Here is a 26,894-nt window from a genome sequence, read left to right on the forward strand (position 1 = left end):
GGCGATCATATCTTTAATATGGAAGAAAGGAGGATCACTGGTGACACAGGATGGTACAAATGGAACTCAATGATACAGGCGGACGAAACTGAATATATCTTCTTACATTCCCAGCAGTACAGAAATATAAAAAAAACACGTAAAACAACAAACTATAAAAAAATACAAAACACTTAGGACAGTTGAATCAATCTTTGAAATTAGACCCCGGGTGAAAAAAGACAACAGCTAGTCACTCATCATTATAACGCTCTTGTACAACCACACATGCATGTCCCTGGTGCTGCACACATGCCTGGCCCTAGTGCTTAACACCACAAACACATAGGTAACTACACCTGATCCTAGTAGTCAACAATATTCACACATTCAAGTATACACACAAGTCAATGCTTCTGAACACCATCCACGCAGAGGAAACAGCCCCCCCCCCCCCGTATCCATATACGAACAACTCTGTCCCTGGTATTTTACAATATCTGCATAGCAATGTCCCTAACAGAGAGTTTGTGATTACTTTCACCTTCTCGTGGCTGTTTTTGGCACCTAACTAATGTGACTAATGGACTCTGCTAATCTGTACTGTGATTCTACTGCAATTCACGTTTGTCAGGGAAACAGGTTTCTGTGAATTTATGTGCCATCCCGTTGTTAGGGTGTAGGCTCCACGGTAAACTTCTTCTTCTTGTACAGCAGGTATCCTCCAATGGCTACGCCAGCTCCCACAATGGCAATCGCCCCGACTACACCGCCTGCCACCTTCCCTCCCGGTGCCCCGCCCGTGTTGGCGGCGGCGGATCCTCCTTCCCCCGGCCGACTGGTAGTTGGCGACGCGATCATCGCAGTGGTCATGGTGTTTGCGTCACTTGACGTCGTGGTGGTGACTGTGCTTGCGCCATTAGATGTCCTAGTTGTAATAAAGGTTGAGGTCGCTGGTGTGGTGGTTGTAACTGTAGGCGTGGTGATTGTAACAGCAGACGTGGTGGTTGTAACATCAGGCGTGGTGGTTGTAGTGGCAGGCGTTGTGGTTGTAACAGCAGGCGTGGTGGTTGTAACAGCAGGCGTGGTGGTTGTTACAGCAGGCGTGGTGGTTGTAACAACAGGTGTGGTGTACGTGGTTGTATCGACCAGGGTTGTAGTAGTGGCGGCCTCAGTTGTTGTTGCTGAAGTGGAACAACCATACACGAAGACTAAGTAAGTGGAATACGTGTAAAAAAAAACTAGACTCTACATGTTCAAACGTGTGTTTATCACCTGCTGTTCTCTTTAATGTCATTACACAAGATGCCCCAACGAGTGCGCACGTCCGTTTATGTCGAGTGGCTGAAGTGTAGGAAACGTAAATGTTAATATCATACAAGAAGGACACAGACGACCTGTACCCAACATCCTATTGCATCATTTCCGCGTCAAGAAATCGATGTCGAAAAAGGTACCTTTAATGAACGAATAAACGTCTACTATGGTATGAATATAGCGTTTAAAATCATCGTTTTGGGTACACGACAGGGTCCTTACAAAGGGACCTATTAACTTCTTTACAATTTTCGTGTCAAAATACCATACTCAAAAACGTACGTTGGATAGGCCTAAATATGACCTTTATGCTGTAATAGGGACGTTTTCAATATCGCAACAATATCGCGCTAAGATTTTCTTCAATATCGCATATCATAGAACTTTGACTAAATATGTATATTGCGAAGACGTTACGTTATTTCGTTGCCGACATGCCATACGGTAGTGAGATATCCTAATAGAATACCCTTGTGTGCCGCCAGCCCACGCGAAAGCTACTAAAGCATCGTTGTGTAGCCTCCATCGCAAACGTGGTTATGTCCCGCTTGAGACCAAAGCATAGTTGGCCTCGCGTAAACGTGCCACCACTATTTCCAACGTGGTTATGCCCCGCTTTAATCTAAAGCTTCCGATTTACCTGAAGATTTAGAGGGCAATTTACATGACCTTACTATTCAGAAATGTTAGAGACTCACCAGACCCTAGACAACTGTACTCATCGCTGACGGCCTGTCCCGAAACTTGGATGGTTTCCGTTGCCCAGTCAATCACGTTGCCATGGTGATCACAGAACGCCGCCCAGTCCCCCCCTACCTCAGCTGGAGACAGCACGCGGTCCCAGAGGTTCACCTGGGACAGTTCTCCGATGAATGCTTGATTTGCTTCGAATCCTCCCCCAAGTGTGTCTTGTTCCTGTGCGAGGATGAACGTGCCGCCGCTGCGCACCTTTCCTCCGACATGGAGCCCCGAGCCGGTAGTCTTCAGCACGCCGTCAGCGTACACCTGCCAAGCGCCGTCATTGCTGCGCCAGGTAACACATATGACGTGCCGCGCGCCATCCCACACAGGCAGGGTACCCATGACAGCCCGCTCACCTTGTACATACAACTGGAAAAATATATACAGAAGACATAAATGGTTATAGGGCATTTGGCACTGCAGGCAATGATACGTCAACCTGACCGGTGCATATTGTACAAGGCTTATCTGCAACCAAGCTTTCGGTTGGTTGGTGAGAAATATGCCAGAGCTGTAATACCGAACATGACTGTAAACTTACTTCCAAACCGTTCCCTCCTCTATCGAAGAGAAGAAGCTCGTTGTACTGTTGATTCACAGCGTAGCTGACCAAACCTGCATCGCTGCTGGAGCTCATGTCGGTGCGCATGTGCAGACAGAGAGTAAAGCCCGTTAAGTTCTGAGATAGTGACGTCCCCAGCCTGGCGTAGTTACTGGTGCTGCGTGGACCGGGGAAGGTTATCATTTTTTGGTCGCCTGATGGACATAAAAAGCCAACAGTGTCAAAGTTTGGACTTCAGCAGACCGCGTGCAAGTGCTGCCGTGTCAAAAAATCGATGTCGAAAAAGGTACCTTTAATAAACGAAAAAAAAAACGTCTACGACTCCGGCTAGCTTGTACGATTTTGGAACCGGAAGCTTGGAGATTAGCTAAAACAGGGAACCTTCGTTTTGTTACCATCGCCAGAAAGGTCATGTTTTGGGGCTGTATCCGTGTCTATGGCATCATTTCCGTGTCAAAATTACGTACGAAAAAAACGTTACGTTTTTTGTCTTTACGTGACGTCTTGGGGGTCAATACGTCACGTATGCCAGGCCTACGTCACGTATGGCAAAACGTACGGATACGTGACGTACATATGGTTCTGCATTTTCGTGTCAAAATTACGAACATGAAAAAAACGTACGTTTTCTGGTCCATACGACACTTATTCCGGTCCATACGTCACGTTTGCTTTCATACGTCACGTACCAAACTTGACGTACACATGGACCTGGCATTTTCAGATGAAAATATCATTCTATCATAAACGTCACGTTTTGGGGTTATACGTACATAGAAGGCTTATGTTAACGTACCACGTTAACGTAACGCATGTAAACCCTTCAAGTTATCATAAGAAACTATGTTAAGAAAACATAGTCATAGTTATCATAACGCATTACGTTAACGTAACACAGTCCTTTACGTTATCTTAACGCTTGCTGTGGACACCTTGGCAGGGTATTAGGAGGAAGATTAATGTGTCCAAACTCTATTTATCAAAACCTGACATTTTCCGGAAATTATAGCTAGCAGCGCCGTGACTTCGAGCGTTTGAAAAACGTCTTATGTAGGGGCCCTCCCCGTTACACCAATTTTTCATGGAGGAAACAAATGCTAAAGATACTCGGCGATCACAGTAATAACTCGAGCTCCTCCCTCATACAGGAAGCCGTGGTTACGCCAGCCTGGGTTGCTGGAGGGACGCAGTTGATCGCGCCATTCCAACACTCGAGAGGACAGATCCACGCCTAGATGGCAGCTACGGTGCCCGTCAGAACCCCATAGAGAAGTGCTACCAGGTTGCACTCTCTCGTGGCTTTGCCGTGTTTGCTGTACAGCATGGCGGCTGGTGTGCTGGGTCTGCTGATGCCCACAACACCTACAACAAGTACGGACCGTCTACAGTCTGTGCAGCTGACGGTGAAGGCGGACACATGGCAAATGAGGTCTACCAGATTAAAGGTTAGACTCCGGTAAAGGGTGTAGATAACAAAAGGAAGTGAATTTGCTTAATATTACCCGTGTAAGATTGTTTATTTGTGCAAATGACTTACATAATCTTTGCTGGGATAAGTATGCCATCATTTTAACATAACCCTTTTATGTACGTAACGTATAAGAGCCAAAACGTAACGTTTACGATAAAATGATATTTTGATCTGAAAATGCCAGGACCATATGTACGTCACGTTTAGTACGTGACGTTTGGCAAACATACGTGATGCCATACGTAACGTGTGGCCTGGAATACGTGACGTATGGACCAGAAAACGTTCGTTTTTTCATGTTCGTAATTTTGACACGAAAATTGCAGAACCACATGTACATGTACGTCACGTATCCATACGTTTTGCCATACGTGACGTAGGCCTGGCATATATGACATCATCTCCGCGTCAAGAAATCGATGTCGAAAAAGGTACTTTTAATGAACGAATAAACGTCTTCTTTGGTATGAATATAGCGTTTAAAATCATCGCTTTGGGTACACGACAGGGTCCTTACAAGGGGATCTTTTAACTACTTTACAATTTTCGTGTCAAAATACCATACTCAAAAACGTACCTTAGATAGGCCTGAATATGTTTATGCTGTAATAGGGACGATTTCAATATCGGAAGGATAGCGCGCTTAGATTTAGCCACCCCCATTTCCAAGGTGGTTATGTCCCACTCGAATCTAAAGCAAACCTAATTCTGGAGTTGTGCTGTTCTAGATCTCATACACAAACAGATGCACAGACTATGGCATCATTTCCGTGTCAAAATTACGTACGTAAAAAACGTCACGTTTTCGGGTTTATACGTGACGTATTGGGGGTCAATACGTCACGTATGAACGGCCTACGTCACGTATGCTGGAACGTACGGATACGTGACATACATGTGGTTTTGCAATTTCCGTGTCAAAATTACCTACATAAAAAACGTTCGTTTTCGCGTCCAAACGTCACGTATAACAGGTCATACGTGACATAAGGCATATACGTCACGTACTAAACGTGACATACATATGTCGTGGCATTTTTAGATCAAAATATCGTATCTACGTAGACGTCACGTTTTGGGGTTATACGTTACGTACATAAATGGGTTATGTTAACGTACCACGTTAACGTAACGTTTGTACGCCCTTCAAGTTATTATAACAAACAACGTTAACATAACGTAGTCGTAGGTATCATAACGCATTACGTTAACGTAACATAGTCATTTACGTTATCATAACGCAGAGCGCTAACGTAACGTACACTAGAGTGAACCTTTATAATAGGCGTGTTCTGTTTACGTCATTGGTTTATGTTGTGTATAACGTCTACGATAGACGCGTTCTGGTGACGTCATCAGTTTATGTTATGTACAACGTGTATGATAGACTTGTTCTTGTGACGTCATCAGTCTATGTTTTGCAAAAGCCGCAGCACACAATGTATTAGTGTGGGCACAAAGTAGTACGGACACAATATTTGATGCCTGGCTAGAATATCCTATGTGAGAATTAGCCAGGTTTAAACTGTGCCGTGTGGTATACTGTCTGAATTGATGAATTGAATTGTGAACCATTCTGTTCGTGTATATTCGAAAGTGCGCCATACTACGCGTCAACCCGTTCATTGAGTGGACCCAACAGATCGGCGACTGTCCGCATCAAACCGTCATCTGTCCGAAGGTCGCGTACAGTCTTCCTATCCTCTGCCTCGTCTTCGCTCAGACCTGACCACAAGCCATTTGCGAAATCCTTCGAGCGGCTCTTGAAATGTAAATCCTCCAGGGAACGACGAACTTTATAGTCCCGGCGCAGAGAATCGTAGTGGACCTCGGAGCGTGCACGTCCGACCCGACACTTGCCAACGCCATGAGGTCCCTTGTGTCCCTTCACGGGTAGAGAACAAGCACGACAGTACTTGGAACCTGCCGTGATCCTAGCGCGATGCCGGAAGCGGAGACCTTAAAACGAAGACGAACACAAGCTGGAAAAACTTGAAATTTTTGGGGGGGAACGGACCGCTGTGGCCGGCACGCGCCCTGTGGTCGCCGAGACTGTCGGGTGGAAGTGGTCTGAGCGGAGATGCCGACGGGGGGGAACATGTGCTGACCCGCTCAGGACCCGTATGTCGAGGGCGGAGCTTGACCACGGAGACGCCATACTACGCGTCAACAGTTCCATGGTGATCAGCCATTGGTTGGAAATCAAGGTGGTCGTGAGCTCGCTGCTTGTGTGGATTACCGCCCAGCGGGCCGGGTGACAGTTTACAGTTCACCATACTTTCTGTAAAGACGCATTGCATTATCAGAATATGAATTTACATGAATGTTATAGTCGACTTGATGGATAAAATATTGGAAAGTATAGTAGAGCATTTGTCATCGATTGTGTAACTATTGTGACATTCTCATCCATTTGAAACCTGAAATTGTTGTCTGGCCTTGTTTGGATCTGACATGTTTAGATTTATGTGGGTTAGGATATGGAGGGATCACTATGTACTTCTGTGGAATACTGCCACACGAAAATAATGTTTTGGTCTGTCTATTACAATGTAAAAGCAGTGATGGGCGATGGTTTTGATCCCATATATGCATGACCGCGGCTACAAGTATCCCCGAGAACTAACAGACACAATATCTGCCCGTACACATCGATTGTACTCGTACTCGAAGATTCCCTCTCATGAACTTTCCAAGCCCCTTTGTGTCGATTTTGTAGACACTCTGGCACATCACACAACAAGGTGGTCTTTATACAACCACCAGAGAATCACACCTTTTTGTCTCCAGTTGGCTTATCACAATACAAACTTGCACCTGGTAGGGAGAGCGGGTAAAAAAACCGGGACATTTGATATAAAGGTCACAATCTTCTACTCTCCAAGCAGAGGTTAGTGGGGCAGATCGTCACCGTTTTATCATATGCCCCGTGGTTTTAGTTTGGATGGGGCTAGCGGACAAAAAACGGGGCATATATTATGATAAAACGGTGACGAGCTGCCCCACAAACCTCTGATTGGAGAGTAGTAAGGGACAATTAGAGAGACCCGGTCGTCGCTCAGAAAAAAAGGATCTTTCATTGCCTCCATTGCAGACTCCGTCCGGCCAAGGAGGTTGGTGAGGCTGTTTACTTTTTCAAGTTAAAGCTTTACTATTACATTTTTTGTTATTGCTGGCCTTCTCGGTCTTCCCGGACAGCAATAAGAAGAAGAAAAATGTAATAGTAAAGCTTTAACTTAAAAAAGAAAACAGCCGTAAGAGTCTGCAATGGAGGCTAGATCTTTCAACCAATATCGATCTTCTAGGAGCTCTTCACATCTGCTTTGAAGCCCAAGCATCTGCCTGGATCACAAATATCTGATGCATGGATCCCAAACATCTGCTTGGAGCCACTACCATGTGCTTTTCTAGATAATTTTCCACAGCTCCCAAGCAGATCTATAGGTCCCAATATCTGCTTTGAGTCCCAACATCTGCTTTAAGCCTCTATTATCTGGTCGGAGCTCCAAACACCCATTGCAGACTCTTACTAGCCTCCTTCGCAGACTTCCTATGAACAGCGGTGTTTATATTGTGGGGGGGGGGGGGGGGCAAACTTCTCTGAAGGGAGTTATGTAGCCGAGGGACGCTGTACACAACTCCCTTCAGAGAAGTTTGCCCCCCCCCCCCCATATAAACACCGCTGTTCATCGGAAGTCTGCGAAGGCGGCTACATTGGAGCAGAACGAGAAAGGCATAAGCCTCACTCAGAGTGCCAGCCCTATTTAGCTTTCCACGACCGCTCGCCACGACCCGCTACCTGGCTAAAAAAAAGATCTGACACTCAGGCTAAAAAGGCATATCTATATATAGAAAGCACATGTTAGTGGCTCCAAGTAGATGTTTGGGCTCCAAGCAGACCCTATCTCCATAGCCGACCCCCTTCATACAGCTGACTCTAGTTGGCCAATTTCTACTATTTTCCCAGCGACCCGCAGAGACTGATAGAGAAACTTTAATTGTGAGAACATTCACAAGGCTCAACCATAAAACCTCCTTGGCTCAACCAAGGCGCGAACCTCCCACTGGGACGTGCGCGGGTGACTGGACTTGGGCCAGAAATCGGTCATAAAAAGATTAGTAACCCGGACATTCGTACGGCTGTTAACATTACCACGCGCGAGGAGCGGAAGCGACACCTTTATTGAATAGAAATATTCCGCCCTGTTTGAGCAAGGAGGTTTAATCAGGTTATCGCAGATCTTATAATTAGGTTGCAAAACATACTTCTTCTTCCAGTTTGATGCGGTCTTCGCAACATATAGATCTGCTTGGAGATTATGGCACATCTATGATCTAGAAAAAAACATATTCCAAGCAGATGTTTGGGCTCCAAGCAGATGTTTGGGCTCCAAGCAGATGTTTGGGATCCAAGCAGATAGTTGGGATCCAAGCAGATGTTTGGGATCCAAGCAGATAGTTGGGATCCAAGCAGATGCAGAGAGCTCCAAGGAGATCGATATTGGGTGAAAGATTTAGCCTCCATTGAAGACTCCTTCCGGCTATTTTCTTTTTTAAGTTTTACTATTACATTTTTCTTGTTGCTGTCCGGGATTAGGACCGGAAGGCCAACAATAAGAAGAAAAAAATTGTTATAGTAAAGCTATAACCTGACAAAGAAAACAGCCGGAAGGAGTCTGCAATGAAGGCTGTGAAATATATTTTTTCTGAGTGACGGCCGGGCTTCTTTGGCTGTCTCTTACTAATCTCCAAGCAAAAGTTTGGGGGGGAGATTGTGACCTTTTTATGATCTTTTATCAAATGCCCCATTTTTTGGCCCGCTCTCCCCACCAGATGCAAGTTCGTCCCATTCTCATCTATTTGGAACCTAAAATTGTTGTCTGGCCTTGTTTGGATCTGGAATATTTAGATTTATGTAGGATATGGAGGGATCACTATGTACCTCTGTGGAATGATATACGGTGCCTGGTCTCCCAGGGTAGGGAGTTTTGTATACGGGTTCAATCTCTGCTGATCTATAAATGATCTATAAATGCTGGCACACGGAAGTAATGTTTTTGTTTGTGACGGGCGGCGGTATCAACTCCCCTGTACTTTTATAATAGCTGGGAAAAGAGTAGAAATTAAATAGAGTCTGAACTATATGAAGGGAGTCGGCTACGGCCTATTGGACCCTCTCTCCATGATAGCGGACTCCCTTCATACTACAATTGACTCTATTTGGCCAATTTCTACTATTTTCCCAGCGACCCGCGGAGACTGGTAGAGGCTGATAGACGGGTACACAGTATTCCAGGATAGGTCTAATATAGCCGCAGTACACGGTCACCGAACGTCTAAAGTCTCCGGAGCATAAACATACATTTGTTGGCCTTCTTGGTAGACTCGCAGACTTGTTTGTCCCATTTCAGATTAGACTGCAACCAGATTCCCAACACTTTAGCAACGATCACTGCCAGAAGGGATCAGAAGGGGTTTGCCCCCGAGATCTAGAGTTATGGGTGGAGGGGAGGTGGGCTCTTCATAAGACATAGTCAGCACCATACATTTCTTAGGGGTTTAAAGTTGCGCAGTGTTGGACCATACTTCAAGTGAATTCACTTGATCATGTAGCCTCCGTTGCAGTCCTTTTCCCCGCGGCGTTTTTTTTTTCAATTTTTTTTTTGGGGGGGGGGGCGTATCTGCTTGGGATCTCGTATCCGCTATAGACCCTGTAACTGCCGCTAGCGGCAGTTACAGGGTCTATAGCGGACACAGGGGGACGGCGGATACGAGATCCCAAGCAGATACGCGGCGCCCCCCCCCCCCACCAAAAAAAATTGAAAAAAAAACGCCGCGGGGAAAAGGACTGCAACGGAGGCTATGATCATGAAGGTATGACTGTTTGCGCACATTTCTGTTTTCTCCGAGTGTTAAATCGTCCACATATTTCCAACGATCGGCTAGACACTCCGACAGACCACACATGGTGGTCTTTATACAATCTTCCTGTTATAAAACATCAGAGAGCCACACCTCTTTGTCTCCAGTAAATATCACAAACTTGCACCTGGTGGGGAGAGCGGGCAAAAAAACGGGGCATTTGATAAAAAGGTCACAAACTCTCCACCAGCCTATGTTTGCAGAGTAGTATGCTAAGAGAAGCCCGGTCGTAACTTTCAAATCCTTCATTGCAGACTCCTTCCGGCTGTTTTCTTTGTCAGGTTATAGCTTTACTATAACAATTTTTTTCTTCTTATTGTTGGCCTTCCGGTCCTAATCCCGGACAGCAACAAGAAAAATGTAATAGTAAAACTTAAAAAAGAAAATAGCCGGAAGGAGTCTTCAATGGAGGCTAAATCTTTCACCCAATATCGATCTCCTTGGAGCTCTCTGCATCTGCTTGGATCCCAACTATCTGCTTGGATCCCAAACATCTGCTTGGATCCCAACTATCTGCTTGGATCCCAAACATCTGCTTGGAGCCCAAACATCTGCTTGGAGCTTAAACATCTGCTTGGAATATGTTTTTTTCTAGATCGTAGATGTGCCATAATCTCCAAGCAGATCTATATGTTGCGAAGACCGTATCAAACTGGAAGAAGAAGTATGTTTTGCAACCTAATTATAAGATCTGCGATAACCTGATTAAACCTCCTTGCTCAAACAGGGCGGAATATTTCTATTCAATAAAGGTGTCGCTTCCGCTCCTCGCGCGTGGTAATGTTAACAGCCGTACGAATGTCCGGGTTACTAATCTTTTTATGACCGATTTCTGGCCCAAGTCCAGTCACCCGCGCACGTCCCAGTGGGAGGTTCGCGCCTTGGTTGAGCCAAGGAGGTTTTATGGTTGAGCCTTGTAATAGTTCTCACAATAAAAGTTTCTCTATCAGTCTCTGCGGGTCGCTGGGAAAATAGTAGAAATTGGCCAACTAGAGTCAGCTGTATGAAGGGGGTCGGCTATGAAGATAGGGTCTGCTTGGAGCCCAAACATCTACTTGGAGCCACTAACATGTGCTTTCTATATATAGATATGCCTTTCTAGCCTGAGTGTCAGATCTTTTTTTTAGCCAGGTAGCGGGTCGTGGCGAGCGGACGTGGAAAGCTAAAAAGGGCTGGCACTCTGAGTGAGGCTTGTGCCTTTCTCGTTCTGCTCCAATGTAGCCGCCTTCGCAGACTTCCGATGAACAGCGGTGTTTATATTGGGGGGGGGGGGGGCAAACTTCTCTGAAGGGAGTTGTGTTCAGCGTCCCTCGGCTACACAACACCCTTGGCTACATAACTCCCTTCAGAGAAGTTTGCCCCCCCCCCCACACAATATAAACACCGCTGTTCATAGGAAGTCTGCGAAGGAGGCTAGTAAGAGTCTGCAATGGGTGTTTGGAGCTCCGACCAGATAATAGAGGCTTAAAGCAGATGTTGGGACTCAAAGCAGATATTGGGACCTATAGATCTGCTTGGGAGCTGTGGAAAATTATCTAGAAAAGCACATGGCAGTGGCTCCAAGCAGATGTTTGGGATCCATGCATCAGATATTTGTGATCCAAGCAGATGCTTGGGCTTCAAAGCAGATGTGAAGAGCTCCTAGAAGATCGATATTGGTTGAAAGATCTAGCCTCCATTGCAGACTCTTACGGCTGTTTTCTTTTTTAAGTTAAAGCTTTACTATTACATTTTTCTTCTTCTTATTGCTGTCCGGGAAGACCGAGAAGGCCAGCAATAACAAAAAATGTAATAGTAAAGCTTTAACTTGAAAAAGTAAACAGCCTCACCAACCTCCTTGGCCGGACGGAGTCTGCAATGGAGGCAATGAATGATCCTTTTTTTCTGAGCGACGGCCGGGTCTCTCTAATTGTCCCTTACTACTCTCCAATCAGAGGTTTGTGGGGCAGCTCGTCACTGTTTTATCATAATATATGCCCCGTTTTTTGTCCGCTAGCCCCATCCAAACTAAAACCACGGGGCATATGATAAAACGGTGACGATCTGCCCCACTAACCTCTGCTTGGAGAGTAGAAGATTGTGACCTTTATATCAAATGTCCCGGTTTTTTTACCCGCTCTCCCTACCAGGTGCAAGTTTGTATTGTGATAAGCCAACTGGAGACAAAAAGGTGTGATTCTCTGGTGGTTGTATAAAGACCACCTTGTTGTGTGATGTGCCAGAGTGTCTACAAAATCGACACAAAGGGGCTTGGAAAGTTCATGAGAGGGAATCTTCGAGTACGAGTACAATCGATGTGTACGGGCAGATATTGTGTCTGTAGTGTTAGTTCTCGGGGATACTTGTAGCCGCGGTCATGCATATATGGGATCAAAACCATCGCCCATCACTGCTTTTACATTGTAATAGACAGACCAAAACATTATTTTCGTGTGGCAGTATTCCACAGAAGTACATAGTGATCCCTCCATATCCTAACCCACATAAATCTAAACATGTCAGATCCAAACAAGGCCAAATAACAATTTCAGGTTTCAAATGGATGAGAATGTCACAATAGTTACACAATCGATGACAAATGCTCTACTATACTTCCCAATATTTTATCCATCAAGTCGACTATAACATTCATGTAAATTCATATTCTGATAATGCAATGCGTCTTTACAGAAAGTATGGTGAACTGTAAACTGTCACCCGGCCCGCTGGGCGGTAATCCACACAAGCAGCGAGCTCACGACCACCTTGATTTCCAACCAATGGCTGATCACCATGGAACTGTTGACGGCTGACGCGTAGTATGGCGTCTCCGTGGTCAAGCTCCGCCCTCGACATACGGGTCCTGAGCGGGTCAGCACATGTTCCCCCCCGTCGGCATCTCCGCTCAGACCACTTCCACCCGACAGTCTCGGCGACCACAGGGCGCGTGCCGGCCACAGCGGTCCGTACCCCCCCAAAAATTTCAAGTTTTTCCAGCTCGTGTTCGTCTTCGTTTTAAGGTCTCCGCTTCCGGCATCGCGCTAGGATCACGGCAGGTTCCAAGTACTGTCGTGCTTGTTCTCTACCCGTGAAGGGACACAAGGGACCTCATGGCGTTGGCAAGTGTCGGGTCGGACGTGCACGCTCCGAGGTCCGCTGCGATTCTCTGCACAGGGACGAGAAAGTTCGTCGTTCCCTGGAGGATTTACATTTCAAGAGCCGCACGAAGGATTTCGCAAATGGCTTGTGGTCAGGTCTGAGCGAAGACGAGGCAGAGGATAGGAAGACTGTACGCGACCTTCGGACAGATGACGGTTTGATGCGGACAGTCGCCGATCTGTTGGGTCCACTCAATGAACGGGTTGACGCGTAGTATGGCGCACTTTCGGATATACACGAACAGAATGGTTTACAATTCAATTCATCAATTCAGACAGTATACCACACGGCACAGTTTAAACCTGGCTAATTCTCACATAGGATATTCTAGCCAGGCATCAAATATTGTGTCCGTACTACTTTGTGCCCACACTAATACATTGTGTGCTGCGGCTTTTGCAAAACATAGACTGATGACGTCACAAGAACAAGTCTATCATACACGTTGTACATAACATAAACTGATGACGTCACCAGAACGCGTCTATCGTAGACGTTATACACAACATAAACCAATGACGTAAACAGAACACGCCTATTATAAAGGTTCACTCTAGTGTACGTTACGTTAGCGCTCTGCGTTATGATAACGTAAATGACTATGTTACGTTAACGTAATGCGTTATGATACCTACGACTACGTTATGTTAACGTTGTTTGTTATAATAACTTGAAGGGCGTACATACGTTACGTTAACGTGGTACGTTAACATAACCCATTTATGTGCGTAACGTATAACCACAAAACGTGACGTCTACGTAGATACGATATTTTGCCACGACATATGTATGTCACGTTTAGTACGTGACGTATATGCCTTATGTGACGTATGACCTGTTATACGTGACGTTTGGACGCGAAATCGTACGTTTTTTTATGTAGGTAATTTTGACACGGAAATTGCAAAACCATATGTATGTCACGTATCCGTACGTTCCGGCATACGTGACGTAGGCCTTTCATACGTGACGTATTAACCCCCAATACGTCACGTATAAACCCGAAAACGTGACGTTTTTTACGTACGTAATTTTGACACGGAAATGATGCCATAGCCATAGGACCATATATACGTCGCGTCTAGTACGTGACGTATGTCAAACATACGTTATGCCATACGTGACGTATGGACCCGAGAACGTACGTCTTCTAATGTTCGTAATTGTGACACGAAAATTGCAGAACCATATGTACTTTGCGTATCCGTACGTTTTGCCATACGTGACGTAGGCCCGGCACACGTGACGAATTGACCCCAAAACGTCACGTATATACCTAAAAACGTGGGTCCATACGTGACACGGAAATTTTGACACGGAAATTGCAGAACCATAGGTACGACACGTATCCGTACGTTTTGGCACACGTGACGTAGGCATGGCAAACGTGACCCAAAAAGCTTTCAAACGCAGCAACAGACGTGTTTTGACGCCAACGAATATCAGCATGCAAACACATGGACGCCCTGCGCACCTACAACAAACACACGCGCACGCAAACACACACACGCACACGCAAACACACACACACACACACACTATATGTGTGTATGTAGATCAAGTCTGTATGAGTTCACATACAAATCACTTTGTATGTATGTATGTATGTGTGTGTGTGTGTGTGTGTGTGTGTGTGTGTGTGTGTGTGTGTGTGTGTGTGTGTGCGTGCGTGCGTGCGTGTGTGTGCAAGGGATTACCGGAAACTGCGAGAGATAACTTTGCTCCTGTCCTACCTTGAGCACACAGGAGCACCTCCACCCTCATGCTGGTATGGCCATACGACGTCAGCGGGTTGAACCGAACAAACCTTGCCGTGACGGGCGGGACAAGGAGGTGTTCAACTTCAGTGTTCCTGTCGGTGTTGCCTTCAAACACCTATTAAAGGGAAAAATTCAATGTAGATATTTTCACTTATGATCAATCTACTATACAAATGTTGACAAACACATTTGATATAAATACGAAAATGTATTGTCGCAAAGCACCAATGATTTCAAGTGAATAACTTCGAATTCGGAAAGACACTCAAATTGTACCAAATTAGTTCATTTTTCTCATTACATGTCAACATGGTATCAATAGTACGATAATATTTTCATATGAATCAAAAGAGCATGCTTTTCTCCAACGTTATATATCATAGTATATTTGTGCTGCCACAACCTTTGCATTTAAGACATATTTGCATCCACGGGGATTACATTGATTTAGCTCCCAAAGTTTAAGTCAAACTGACTTCATCGGTATAAAAAAAGAGATGGTAAAATCAATTGACATTTTGACACACATAGGATCTCAGTATCCCTTTACGGTAAAGTATGGATTTACAAAATACATGTTATCAACCTTTTCCTGCCCTTGTTCGGAGTATGTGTCCCACACGGCGCCATCAGAGCTGAAGGTGAGTTTATAGCTGGTCACCCGTTGGTCCATGTCAGCTCTTCCTTGTGTGATTACACCTGCTATACTGGTTGTTGAATTCAGATCAACCTATGGTGTCCGATTCAGAAAAAGACAATAAGAACATTATGTCGAAATCTACCCTACAAATAAATATGTGACGGTAGCCATAATAGTAATAATAATAAGTTTATTGCAAGTTCTTGTCCGTAGGCTAATTGCAAGTACATGTAACATGAAAGGACGGACAGACAATTGATAACAATATAGAATGTGACTTTTCTAGTCTAAATACTAACACTAAATTCTATCTTATTTGGCTTAGACTTCTTTTTCCGAGACAGTGGAAGACGAATGATCCCACTTTTTCTATGTTGTGTGGGTTTTGTGATGTTAAGAGGGGAGTAGTTTTCTTTTTGTCTGTTAACTTGGAGAAATTTGGATGGAATTTGGTGGCCTCTTGAAACAGCGCCTTTCTTTCTTGATCGTAGAAGGGGCAATTACCGATATGTATACCCAAACTTCCTGTCATAATCTGAGTATAATAGTAAAACAAACAAACAAACCAAAACATATCTCTGAGCCCTTACCATTGGAACATAAGACAGTTAATGTGAGTAGAATGGATATTGTAGGCAGCTATAGTTAAGTTGAAGTTGGTACATAATCGTACCTGAAGCCATTGTCCAGGTGCGTTCTGATTTGCGGCGCACCATGCTGCCCCCCATGCGTCCGTATCATCCCTAACCGCTGGTTGGGAGTTTAAGAGCGCTCTCTCCGTGGAACAGCTAGCATGAGTGGTAGATGCGGTAATCGTGGCGGCAGCATTTTCCATGCCCGACGGCTCAACACTGCATGTCTCTACAAGAAAAAATTAAAGAGCTTTCGAACGCAGCAACAGACGTGTTTTGACGCCAAAGAATATCAACATGCAAACACACACACACACAGGTGCACGCACACACACGCGCGCACCCGCACACACACACACACACACACACACACACACACACACACACACACACACACACAAACTGCGCGTATATCAAGTCTGTATGAGTTCTGTATTGACATTTTCTTGGCTCAGGTAAAGTTTTCGACCGAAGAACTCGTTTTTCGCTTTGATAACCGGGCTGCACTACCATGACTACGGTGGGTCAAAGTGAACAGGGCCTTCTTCGAATTCGGTCGCAAAACTTTACCCAAGCTCAAAAATAAAGATACGGAACTCATACGGTATTGATAAGAGTGTGATAGCCCACTTACCGACATTCGTTAGCAGGACGAGAAGACCAACCAGACAGCGCATAGTGCCGGCGGCGTTGTCCGCCATGCTATGACATTACGTGCTCTCTGTCTTGTCTAAGCTTTTATTAGGTGGCTCCCTGGTAACACGGGTTCTTTGTGTTGTTTAAATTACATTAAGGAAGAATCTTAACGGCGTTAGTGACCTTGGACTCTTGGTTTTCTTTAGATGTCAAAGGTCATTCCCCTCCTGACGCAAGTGCTTAACTACGTTCTTGTTCTACGATTAACAACTAACGATTAAGATAGAAGAATAGTAAATTTCTTTCCATGTCAAAATATTGAAATCATTACAGTTTGATCAACATTGACCGACATTTACTTTATCAGAGCGTCGACAATCTTCACGGTGACCATGTCTCGCCTTGGCACATGAAACCAATGAGACCAAATCAGCACGATCAACAAGTGCAGAATGTTTTGTTTAAAGTGTTGGTGAAAGTTGTGTTCCTCACTTCCGTGGCAGTTTCGTTGTTTGATAGTTAAAAGGTGCCAGTACTATTTTGAAAGACCCCCCCCCCAATTGAACAGAAAAAGTATCCTCTGCCAAAACAGAGACTTTTCCTAAGATGCAAAAATGTATAAGGCGTTTTTAACAAACGAAATTCTAATACAAAATAACGATAATGCCTTGGTGTGAGTCTCTGTCACCACAGTTTATACCGAAGATGTCGTTGTCGGCAGATTTGAGGCACTGATTTCCACAAAACAACACGCAACGTTGCAAAACGCCAACAGCTACCAACAAAAATTGGACCGAGCTTAAAAGCACTGATCTCCAGGGGACGTTTACATTCAGTAAAAGGTTTTCCCACTTATGAAACAATTTAGACCTGACAATTGAATTAAGAAGACAGGATTCAAGAAGCCGTTTGCTTAATCCTAACTTGCTTTGTGCACAAGGAACACTTAATAAACATTGTAAGGTTGTGAGTCGGCTCAATTTGTGATAATGGTCTTGGAGTTTGCTATGAAAGATTGTGGAGATAAGTTGATTACCGGAGAAAAATAGGAGTAAGGCTGCTGGTGAATTGAGTTTTTCGTGTTTTTTTTTTTACCGTGGGGGCAGAAAACAGATCTAAGGGTGAATGAGGACACGGATATTGACAAGAGTCCTATGTAGCATTAGACCATGTGTACATGACATACTACAAAGTGTACCGTTTGCGCAGGGTGAATATGCAATAAGCAGGTGATTATATCCTTTATCTGGAAGAAAGGAAGATCACTGTCGACACTCGCAGGGGAGGCACAGGATGATGCAAAAAGAACTCAAGAATTCAGTCGGACAAAACTGGAGATATTTTCTTTCATCCCCAGCGGTACAGAAAGATGTATTCTTTTTAACGAAAAAAAGGTTTTTAATTTTTTTTTTAAATGTACAAAAAGTACAAAAAATACAAAGCATACTTAGGACAGTTGCATGAATCTTTGAAAATAGACCTCGGGTGCAGAAATACAATAGTTAGTTACTCATCATTACGACTCCACACATTCAATTTGGAGCTTTATTTTGGACTGGCGTAGAGGGAAACAGTAAAAAAGTCGGATAAGCAAAGAGACGTACTTTATCTGCATGATTTTATTTTGCACTTACCACAATCACAAAAAAGCAAATACAGAACGTTTACCTTAACATGATCTAGCCTAACAAGCTACTGCTCTCTTTATTCTTACTCCGGCACATTCATACATATATGATATGGTGGTCAGCCCCTCCAGCTCTGTCCTCCCACTTGCTAAATCATGTAACGAACACCACAGTGTGTACGCATCACCTCCAGTAACCATGGTGACAGTCATCTGGCCCTGTCCATGGTGCTGAACACAATCCACACACAAGTAAACATGCATGTCACTGGTGCTGAACAATATCCACACGCAAGTAAGCACGCATGTCCCTGGTGCTGCACATATCCACAAACCAGAAAACACACCTGTCCCTGGTGCTGAAAACCGCACATACAGGTAAACACACCTGGCCCTAGTGCTGAACACCACCCGCACATAGGTAAATACACCTGGTCCTAGTGCTCAACAATATTCACACAAGTAAACCGACAAGTCAATGGTTCTGAACACCATCTACACAGAGGTAATATAACCCCCCCCGTATCAACATACCAACCAACCTGTCCCTATTGTTGAACAATACATAGCATTGTCCCTAACAGAGATGATGTTCATCTTCTCGTGGCTGTTTTTGGCACCTAAGTAATGTGACAAATTGGACTATCCTAATCTGTACTGTGCCTTGTAGGAAACAGGTAACTCAATTTTTGTGCCATCCCGTTGTTAGGGTGTAGGCTCCACGGTAACCTTCTTCTTCTTGTACAGCAGATATCCTCCAATGGCTACGCCAGCTCCCACAATGGCAACCGTCCCGACTACACCGCCTGCCACCTTCCCTCCCGGTGCCCCGCCCGTGTTGGCGGCGGCGGATCCTCCTTCCCCCGGCCGACTGGTGGTTGGCGACGCGATCATCGCAGTGGTCACGATGTTTACGTCACTTGACGTCGTGGTGGTGACTGTGCTTGCGCCATTAGATGTCCTAGTTGTAATAACGGTTGAGGTCGCAGGTGTGGTGGTTGTAGTAGCAGGCGTGGTGGTTGTAACAGCAGGCGTGGTGGTTGTTACAGCAGGCGTGGTGGTTGTAATAACAGGTGTGGTGGTTGTATCGGCCAGGGTTGTAGTAGTGGCGGTCTCAGTTGTTGTTGCTTAAGTGGAAGAACCATACCCGAAGTAAGTAGAATACGTGCGAAAAACCTAGACTAGTGTTTAAATGTGCGTTTATCACCTGCTGTCATCTTTAATTTCATTACCCAAGATGCCCCAACAAGTGCGCACGTCCGTTTATGTCGAGTGGCTAAAGTGTAGGGAACATAAATGTTAACATCATTCAAGAAGGACACTGACGACTAGCCGTGGCGACTGTTGGAGGGCTTCTCTTACTTGCAGTCTTATACATTAGCCCGTACAATGTTGTACGGGCTAATGTATAAGACTGCAAGTAAGAGAAGCCCTCCAACAGTCGCCGCGGCTAACAGACGACCTGCTCCCAACATCCTCATCTCAACTCCGCATCCGAGTGACGTACTGAATCTTTGTGTGTGTGTGTGTGTGTGTGTGTGTACGTGTGTTTCCGTGTGTGTGTGTGTACGTGTGTGTGTGTCCGTGTGTGTGTGTGTACGTGTGTGTGTGTCCGTGTGTGTGTGTTTACCGCAAGAGATTACCGTAAACTACGAGAGATAACTTTGATCCTGTCCTACCCTGAGCACACAGGAGCACCTCCACCCTCATGCTGGTATGGGCATACGACGTCAGCGGGTTTAACCGAACAAACCTTGCCGTGACGGGCGGGACAAGGAGGTGTTCAACTTCAGTGGTCCTGTCGGTGTTGCCTTCAAACAACTATTAAGCCGGGGGGAGAGGGAATATAAACAAAAGCACATAAATCAATGCAAATATTTTAACTTATAATCAATCTACTATAAAATATTGACAAGCGGATTCGATATACGCTGGTGTGTTACGCCTGATGGCGGTTATACCGGCTATATAGATACAGATACAGATACAGATACAGATATAAATGTGTAACGTTACATGTTTTGGTGCAAGGCACCTTTAATTTTGACTTTGACACTTTGAATTCGGAAAGACACTCACATTTTAACAAATTAGTTCAGTCTTCTCATGATATCTACCTCGTATCCTTTGTGCGATTTCAAAATTTTCATGTAAATCAAAAGAGTATGCCACTACTTTTACATTTGAGAGATATTTGCACCCACAGGGATTACATATATGTTGGGTTCCCAGCTTCTGCACAAAGTTTAAGTCAAAGTGACCTAATTAATGTAAAAGAAAGGAACTGCTAAGATCAAATGACACACATAATATTTCAATATCTTCACCCTTTTCAGCAACGTATGTATCTACAAATAAACGTTATCAGATAACGTTTGTCTAAAACCTTTTCCTGCCCTTGTTCGGAGTATGTGTCCCACACGGCGCCATCAGAGCTGAAGGTGAGTTTATAGCTGGTTACCCATTGGTCAATGTCAGCTCTTCCTTGTGTGATTACACCTGCTATACTGGTTGTTGAATTCAGATCAACCTATGGTGTCCGATTCAGAAAAAGACAGTAAGAACATTATGTCGAAATCTATCCTACAAATAAATATGTGACAATAGTCATACTAGTAAAAACAAACCAAAAATATCTCTGAGCCCTTACCATTGGTACATACGACGATTAATGTGAATAGATCGGATATTGCAGGAAGCTATTGTATAATAGTAGAGTTGAGTTGGTACATGATCGTACCTGAAGCCATTGTCCAGGTGCGTACTGATCTGCGGCGCACCATGCTGCCGCCCATCCACCGGCCGTATCATCCCTAACCGCTGGTTGGGAGTTTAAGAGCGCTCTCTCCGTAGAGCAGCCCTGGTGTACAGTAGATGCGGTAATCGTGGCGGCAGCATTTTCCATGCCGAACGGCTCTACACTACATGTCTCTACAAGGAAAATTTGAAGAGCTTTCGAATGCAGCAACAGAAGTGTTTTGACGCCAGTGAACATCAGCATGCAAACGCACACACAACAAACAAACAAACAAACACACACAGACATACACACGCACGCACGCACATACACGCACCCACGCATGCACACACACACACACACGCATACACACACACACACACGCACACACACACACACACACACACACACACACACACACACACACACACACACACTTCTTTGGCCTCAAACGTTGCCGAAGCCAAAATGTAAATACGGAACTCCTACGGACTTGATAAACGCAAGTATTGCAGCCTTACCGGTTGTGGTAGTGACATCTGTTAGCAGGACGAGAAGACCAACCAAACAGAGTAAAGTGTCAGCGGCGTTGACCGCCATGTTGTGACACTACGTAGTACTACTGTCTGTCTTGTCTAAGCCTTTATAAGGTTCTTTGTGCTGTCGAACTGACATTAAGAAAGAATCTTAACGTCGTTAGTGACCTTGGACTCTTGGTTTTTCCCCTGGTTTTTCAAAGGTCATTCCCCTCCTGACGCACGTGCTTAATTACGTTCTTGCTTCTACGCTTAACAACGAACGATTAAGATAGAAGAATATTAAATTTCTTTCCAGGTCAAAGTATTGAGATCCGGCAACACGTAACGTTGCTAATCACCTTTTCAACAGCTACGAATGAACATTGGACCGAGCTTTGAAGCACTGGTCTCCAGGGGACGTTTACATTCAGTAAAAGGTTTTCCCACTTATGAAACAATTTAGACCTGACAATTGAATCAAGAAGACAGAATTCAAGAAGCCGTTTGCTTAATTCTAACTTGCTTTGTGCCCAAGGAACACTTAACAAAACATGGTAAGGTTGTGAGTCGGTTCAATTCGTGATAATGATTTCGGAGTCTGCTATGAAAGACTGTGGAAATAAGTTGATTACCGGAGAAAAATAGGAGTAAGGCTGCTGGTGAATTGAGTTTTTCGTTGTTGTTTTCTTTACCGTGTGGGCAGAAAACAGATCTAAGGGTAAATGAGGACACGAATATTGACAAGAGTCCCATGTAGCATTAGACCATGTGTACATGACATTCTACAAAGTGTACCGTTTGCGCACGGTGAATATGCAATAAGCAGGTGATTATATCCTTGATCTGGAAGAAAGGAAGATCACTGTCGACACTTGCAGGGGAGGCACAGGATGATGCAAAAAGAACTCAAGGATTCAGTCGGACAAACCTCATATATTCTCTGTCATCCCCAGCACTACAAAGAGCTGAAAGGTCTTTTTTATCTAAAAAGATATTAAGATTGAAAAAAAATGTATAAAAACAAACTATAAAAAATACAAAACACATAAGACAGTTGCATCAATCTTTGAAAATAGACAATAGCTGGTTCATCATCATTATAAGGCTCTTGTAAAACCACATATTGAATTTGGAGCTCCAATTTTGACTGGCGTAGACTAGCTGAACACCATCCACAGACAAGTAAACATGCATGTCCCTGGTGCTGCACATATCCACAGATAAGTAGACACAGCTGTCCCTGGTGCTGCACATATCCACACACAAGTAAGAAGTAATGTCCTATTCTCCAAGCAGGGGCTTCGATCGAGAGGGGTAGTTTTGTCTCCAGAGGGACGTAAAAAATCCCGGATAAAACTACCCCTCTCGATCGAAGCCTCTGCTTGGAGAATAATAACGTCCCTGGTGCTGAACAATATCCACATACAAGTAAACACACCTGTCCCTGGTGCTGCACATATCCACACTCAAGTAAGCAGTAATGTCCCTGGTACTGAATAAAATCAACACACACAGGTTAACACACCTGTCCCTGGTGCTGAGCACATGTCCCAGGTGCCTAACAATATCCACACATAAGTAAACACACCTGTCCATGTGGCTTGAAACCGCCCACACAGGTAAGCACACCTTGCCTTAGTGCTGAACACCATCCACACACAGGCAAACACACCTGGCCCTAGTAGTGAACAATTTTCACACAAGTTAACACACATGTCACTGGTTCTGAACACCATCCACACACATGTATCTGTATACTAACACGCCTGTTCTTGGTCTTGAAAACCATCCACACAACAGAAAAACAATCCTATCCTTGGTGCACCATCTACATAGCATTGTGCCTAACAGAAAGTGTGCGATGATCTTCACCTTTAAGAGGCTGTTCTTGGCACATAACTAATGTTACAAATTGGACTATGCTAGTATGTTCTATGCATCTACTGCAATTCACATCTGTAGAAAACTGGAGTCATTCCGTTGTTAGGGTGTAGGTTCCACGGCAAGCCTCTTCTTCTTGTACAGCAGGTACCCTCCAATGGCTAAGCCAGCTCCTGCAATGGCCATCGCTCCGACCACGCCGCCTGCCACCTTCCCTTCCGGTGCCCCGCCCGTGTTGGCGGCGGCGGATCCTCCTTCCCCCAGCCGACTGGTAGTCGGTGGAGGACCGGTGGGATCCTCCGGCAAGTCGTAACGTGACGTCGCATTGGTCATGGTGTTGGTGTTATACGACGTCGTAGCGGTCTTAATTTTTGCTTCAGCTGACGTCGTAGTGGACATGATGTCGGCGTCATTCGACGTCGCGATGGTCACTGTGCTTGCGTCATTTGATATCCTAGTTGTAATTACGGTTGACGTCGTAGGTGTGGTGATTGTAACAGCAGGCTCGGTGGTTGTAACAGCAATCGTGGTTGTAGTTACAGCAATTGTACGCGTACTGGTTGTAACAGCTGGCGTAGTGGTTGTAACAGCTGGCGTGGTGGTTGCAACATCATGCGTGGTGGTTGTAGCGACAGGCGTGGTGGTTGTAACAGCAGGCGTGGTGGTTGTTATGGCCTGGGTGGTAGTAGTGGCGGAATCAGTTGTAGCTGATGCTGAAGTGGAAGTACCATACATGGAGACTAAGTAAGTGGAATACGTGTAAAAAGCTCCCGATGAAGTCCAAACGTGTGTCCGGTTATGTCGGGGGCTTAAGTGTGGGGAACATAAATATAACAGCATACCAGAAGGACACTGTAGACGATCTGCTCACAACATCCCTATATCAGCTCCCCATCGTGAAGGATAGCCCATACTAACCCAGGCAATAACTTCTTTCGTCTGAGTTTGTCTAACCAAAGATTAAACCTCCTTGGTCTAACATTATGTTTTGCAGTATTCAACAAAAGGTCGAAGGTCTTATAACTCAATGAAAGACTATTGACCCTTTATACCGACAAAATTCTACGACTGTTTGTAAGGGTCCTTAAAGGCAACCTAAGCAATATTAGGGCGCTGAAAGTCATATATTCAAAATCAATTTTTTTTTCTGATTTCTATCCATAGTAAGTTTAGATAACACTATACCATCACTATACCATCACAGATCGACCATCATGGAGCAAAAACGTGATGTCGTTGTGTGGTGGGAACTCATTGAAAATCTGAGCACTTGGAGGCCAGCCATCATTTCAAATCTTCCGGACATGCACGATTCTAACCGATAAGTCCCGAACGCATCCGAAGAAATAATCACGTGGTCATGGCTCAATGTCCTTGGGCATTGTGATGTCACCGGCCGGAAGTTACCGAAAATTGTCAACAGAAAACGGTTACGGCTGGATTCTGGGTTGATTTTTGGGGGGGACCCAATTAAAAAAAATACTCCTTTTGTGGCTTGCTTCTGTGCTATTTTTAAACGCCCAAAATCTGAAATAATGATGCACATGTGCTAATATGGGGAAGCAAATGTCAATTTCAACCTCACAAAACAGAATTATTTTCCCCAGAATATTTCAAGTTTCACCCCCTGAAATCGCTTAGGGCACCTTTAATAAGCCAGATGCTAAAACTCTCAGTGGACAGTACAGCACTGTAGCCCACAAACCCAGACTTAAACTATTATTTTTAGTTAATGAATTTGTTCTAAACCTGTTGAACGTATTGTGACAGTGAAATAAAATGCCATTTGGCCAGTCAATGGTGGATTAACGTTGCGTTGTTTTGATAAGTGCACAGGCTAGTGCATATCAAGAGCACACTTCCTTAAGGCTGATTGGTTTTAACTAAAGACATTAGCGGAGGGTGCAAGATAACCTTGATCCTGTCTTACCCGGAGCACACAGGAGCACCTCCACCCTCATGCTGGCCCATATGTACCACGTCAGCGGGTTGAACCGAACAAACCTCGCCGTGACGGGCGGGACAAGGAGGTGTTCAACTTCAGTGTTCTTGTCGGTGTTGCCTTCAAACACCTATTAAAGGGGAAAAATCAATGTAGATATTTTCACTAATGATCACTCTACTATACAAATGTTGACAAACGCATTTGATATAAATATGAGAATGTATTGTCGCAAGGCAGCAATGATTTCAAGTGAAAGACACTCAAATTGTACCAAATTAGTTCATTTTTCTCATCATCTATCAACACGGTATCAATTGTACGATAACATTTTCATATAGATCAAAAGAGCATGCTTTTCTCCAACGTTATATATCATAGTATATTTGTGCTGCCACAGCCTTCACATTTAAGACATATTTGCATCCACGGGGATTACATTGATTTAGCTCCCAAAGTTTAAGTCAAACTGACTTCATCGGTATAAAAAAAAGAAATGGTAAAATCAATTGACATTTTGACACACATAGGATCTCAGTATCCCTTTACGGTAAAGTATGGATTTACAAAATACATGTTATCAACCTTTTCCTGCCCTTGTTCGGTGTAAGTGTCCCACTCGACGCCATCAGAGCTGAAGGTGAGTTTATAGCTGGTCACCCATTGGGGGTATAAGCCGGCTCTTCCTTGTGTGATTACACCTGCTATTATACTGGTTGTTGAACTCAGCTCAACCTATGGTGTCCGAGTCAGAAAACGACAATAAGAATACTATGTCTAAATGTATCTTTGAAAGAATTAAAAAAAAAAAAATCTCTGAGCCCTTACCATTGGCACATAAGACGATAATGTGAATAGATTGGATATTGTAGGCAGCTACAGTAAGTTGAGTTGGTACATGCGCGCGTATATCCTGTCTGTATGAGTTCCGTATTGACACTTGTCTAAGTAAAGTTTGCGGCAGAAGAAATAGTTTGTTTTTTTCGCTTGGATAGCCAGGCTGTACAACGGTGTGTCAAAGTAAACAAGGACTTCTTCGGCCGCAAAACTTTACCTAAGCTCCAAAATATAGATACGGAACTCATACGGTATTGATAAGAGTGTGACAACCTACTTACCGACATTCGTGAGCAGGACGAGAAGACCAACCAAACAGAGCATAGTGTCGGCGGCGTTGTCCGCCATGCTGTGACATTACGAACTCTCTGTCTTGTCTAAGCCTTTATTAGGTGGCTCCCTGGTAACACAGGTTCTTTCTGCCGTTGGCATTATTTTACAATTACATTAAGAAGAATCTTAACGTCGTTAGTGACCTTGGACTCTTGGTTTTCTTTAGATGTCAAAAGGTCATTCCCCCTCGACGCACGTGCTTAATTACGTTTTTGCTTCTA

The 26,894-nt window shown here is 44.5% G+C and overlaps 2 protein-coding genes across 2 annotated transcripts; both read right to left on the reverse strand.

The window, feature by feature from the left end:
- On the reverse strand, positions 1-26,688 carry LOC136445192 (uncharacterized). Its single transcript, XM_066443060.1, has 9 exons — positions 26,653-26,688; positions 26,089-26,238; positions 25,492-25,633; positions 16,204-16,391; positions 15,477-15,620; positions 14,864-15,005; positions 2,579-2,793; positions 1,995-2,406; positions 1-1,163 (listed from the first exon to the last, which is right to left on the reverse strand). The coding sequence occupies exons 1-9, from the start codon at positions 26,686-26,688 to the stop codon at positions 652-654; spliced, it is 1,941 nt and encodes a 646-aa protein (XP_066299157.1). The 3' UTR covers positions 1-651.
- Positions 18,423-21,827, reverse strand: LOC136444251 (adipocyte enhancer-binding protein 1-like). The gene is made up of 5 exons (XM_066441765.1): positions 21,684-21,827; positions 21,166-21,356; positions 20,812-20,955; positions 20,105-20,246; positions 18,423-19,552 (listed from the first exon to the last, which is right to left on the reverse strand). The coding sequence occupies exons 1-5, from the start codon at positions 21,760-21,762 to the stop codon at positions 19,131-19,133; spliced, it is 978 nt and encodes a 325-aa protein (XP_066297862.1). The 5' UTR covers positions 21,763-21,827; the 3' UTR covers positions 18,423-19,130.
- Positions 26,689-26,894: the final 206 nt, after the last annotated feature.

Source organism: Branchiostoma lanceolatum, chromosome 11 (genome assembly GCF_035083965.1).
Source record: "Branchiostoma lanceolatum isolate klBraLanc5 chromosome 11, klBraLanc5.hap2, whole genome shotgun sequence".
Classification (NCBI taxonomy): Eukaryota; Metazoa; Chordata; class Leptocardii; order Amphioxiformes; family Branchiostomatidae; genus Branchiostoma; species Branchiostoma lanceolatum.

Bases quoted from the DNA above. Each gene is read 5' to 3' on its own strand.
- LOC136444251 (XM_066441765.1), bottom strand. From the start codon at position 21,762: ATGGCGGTCAACGCCGCTGACACTTTACTCTGTTTGGTTGGTCTTCTC. The intron at 20,247-20,811 runs GTTTTAGACAAA...CCGGCTTAATAG, and splicing joins CCGAACAAGGGCAGGAAAAG to TTGTTTGAAGGCAACACCGA. The intron at 19,553-20,104 runs GTAGGACAGGAT...CTTCCACTTAAG, and splicing joins GGTGCTCCTGTGTGCTCAGG to CAACAACAACTGAGACCGCC.
- LOC136445192 (XM_066443060.1), bottom strand. From the start codon at position 26,688: ATGGCGGACAACGCCGCCGACACTATGCTCTGTTTG. The intron at 15,006-15,476 runs GTTGATAACATG...TCCCTTTAATAG, and splicing joins CCGAACAAGGGCAGGAAAAG to GTGTTTGAAGGCAACACCGA. The intron at 2,407-2,578 runs GTAAGTTTACAG...ATATTTTTCCAG, and splicing joins GAGGAGGGAACGGTTTGGAA to TTGTATGTACAAGGTGAGCG.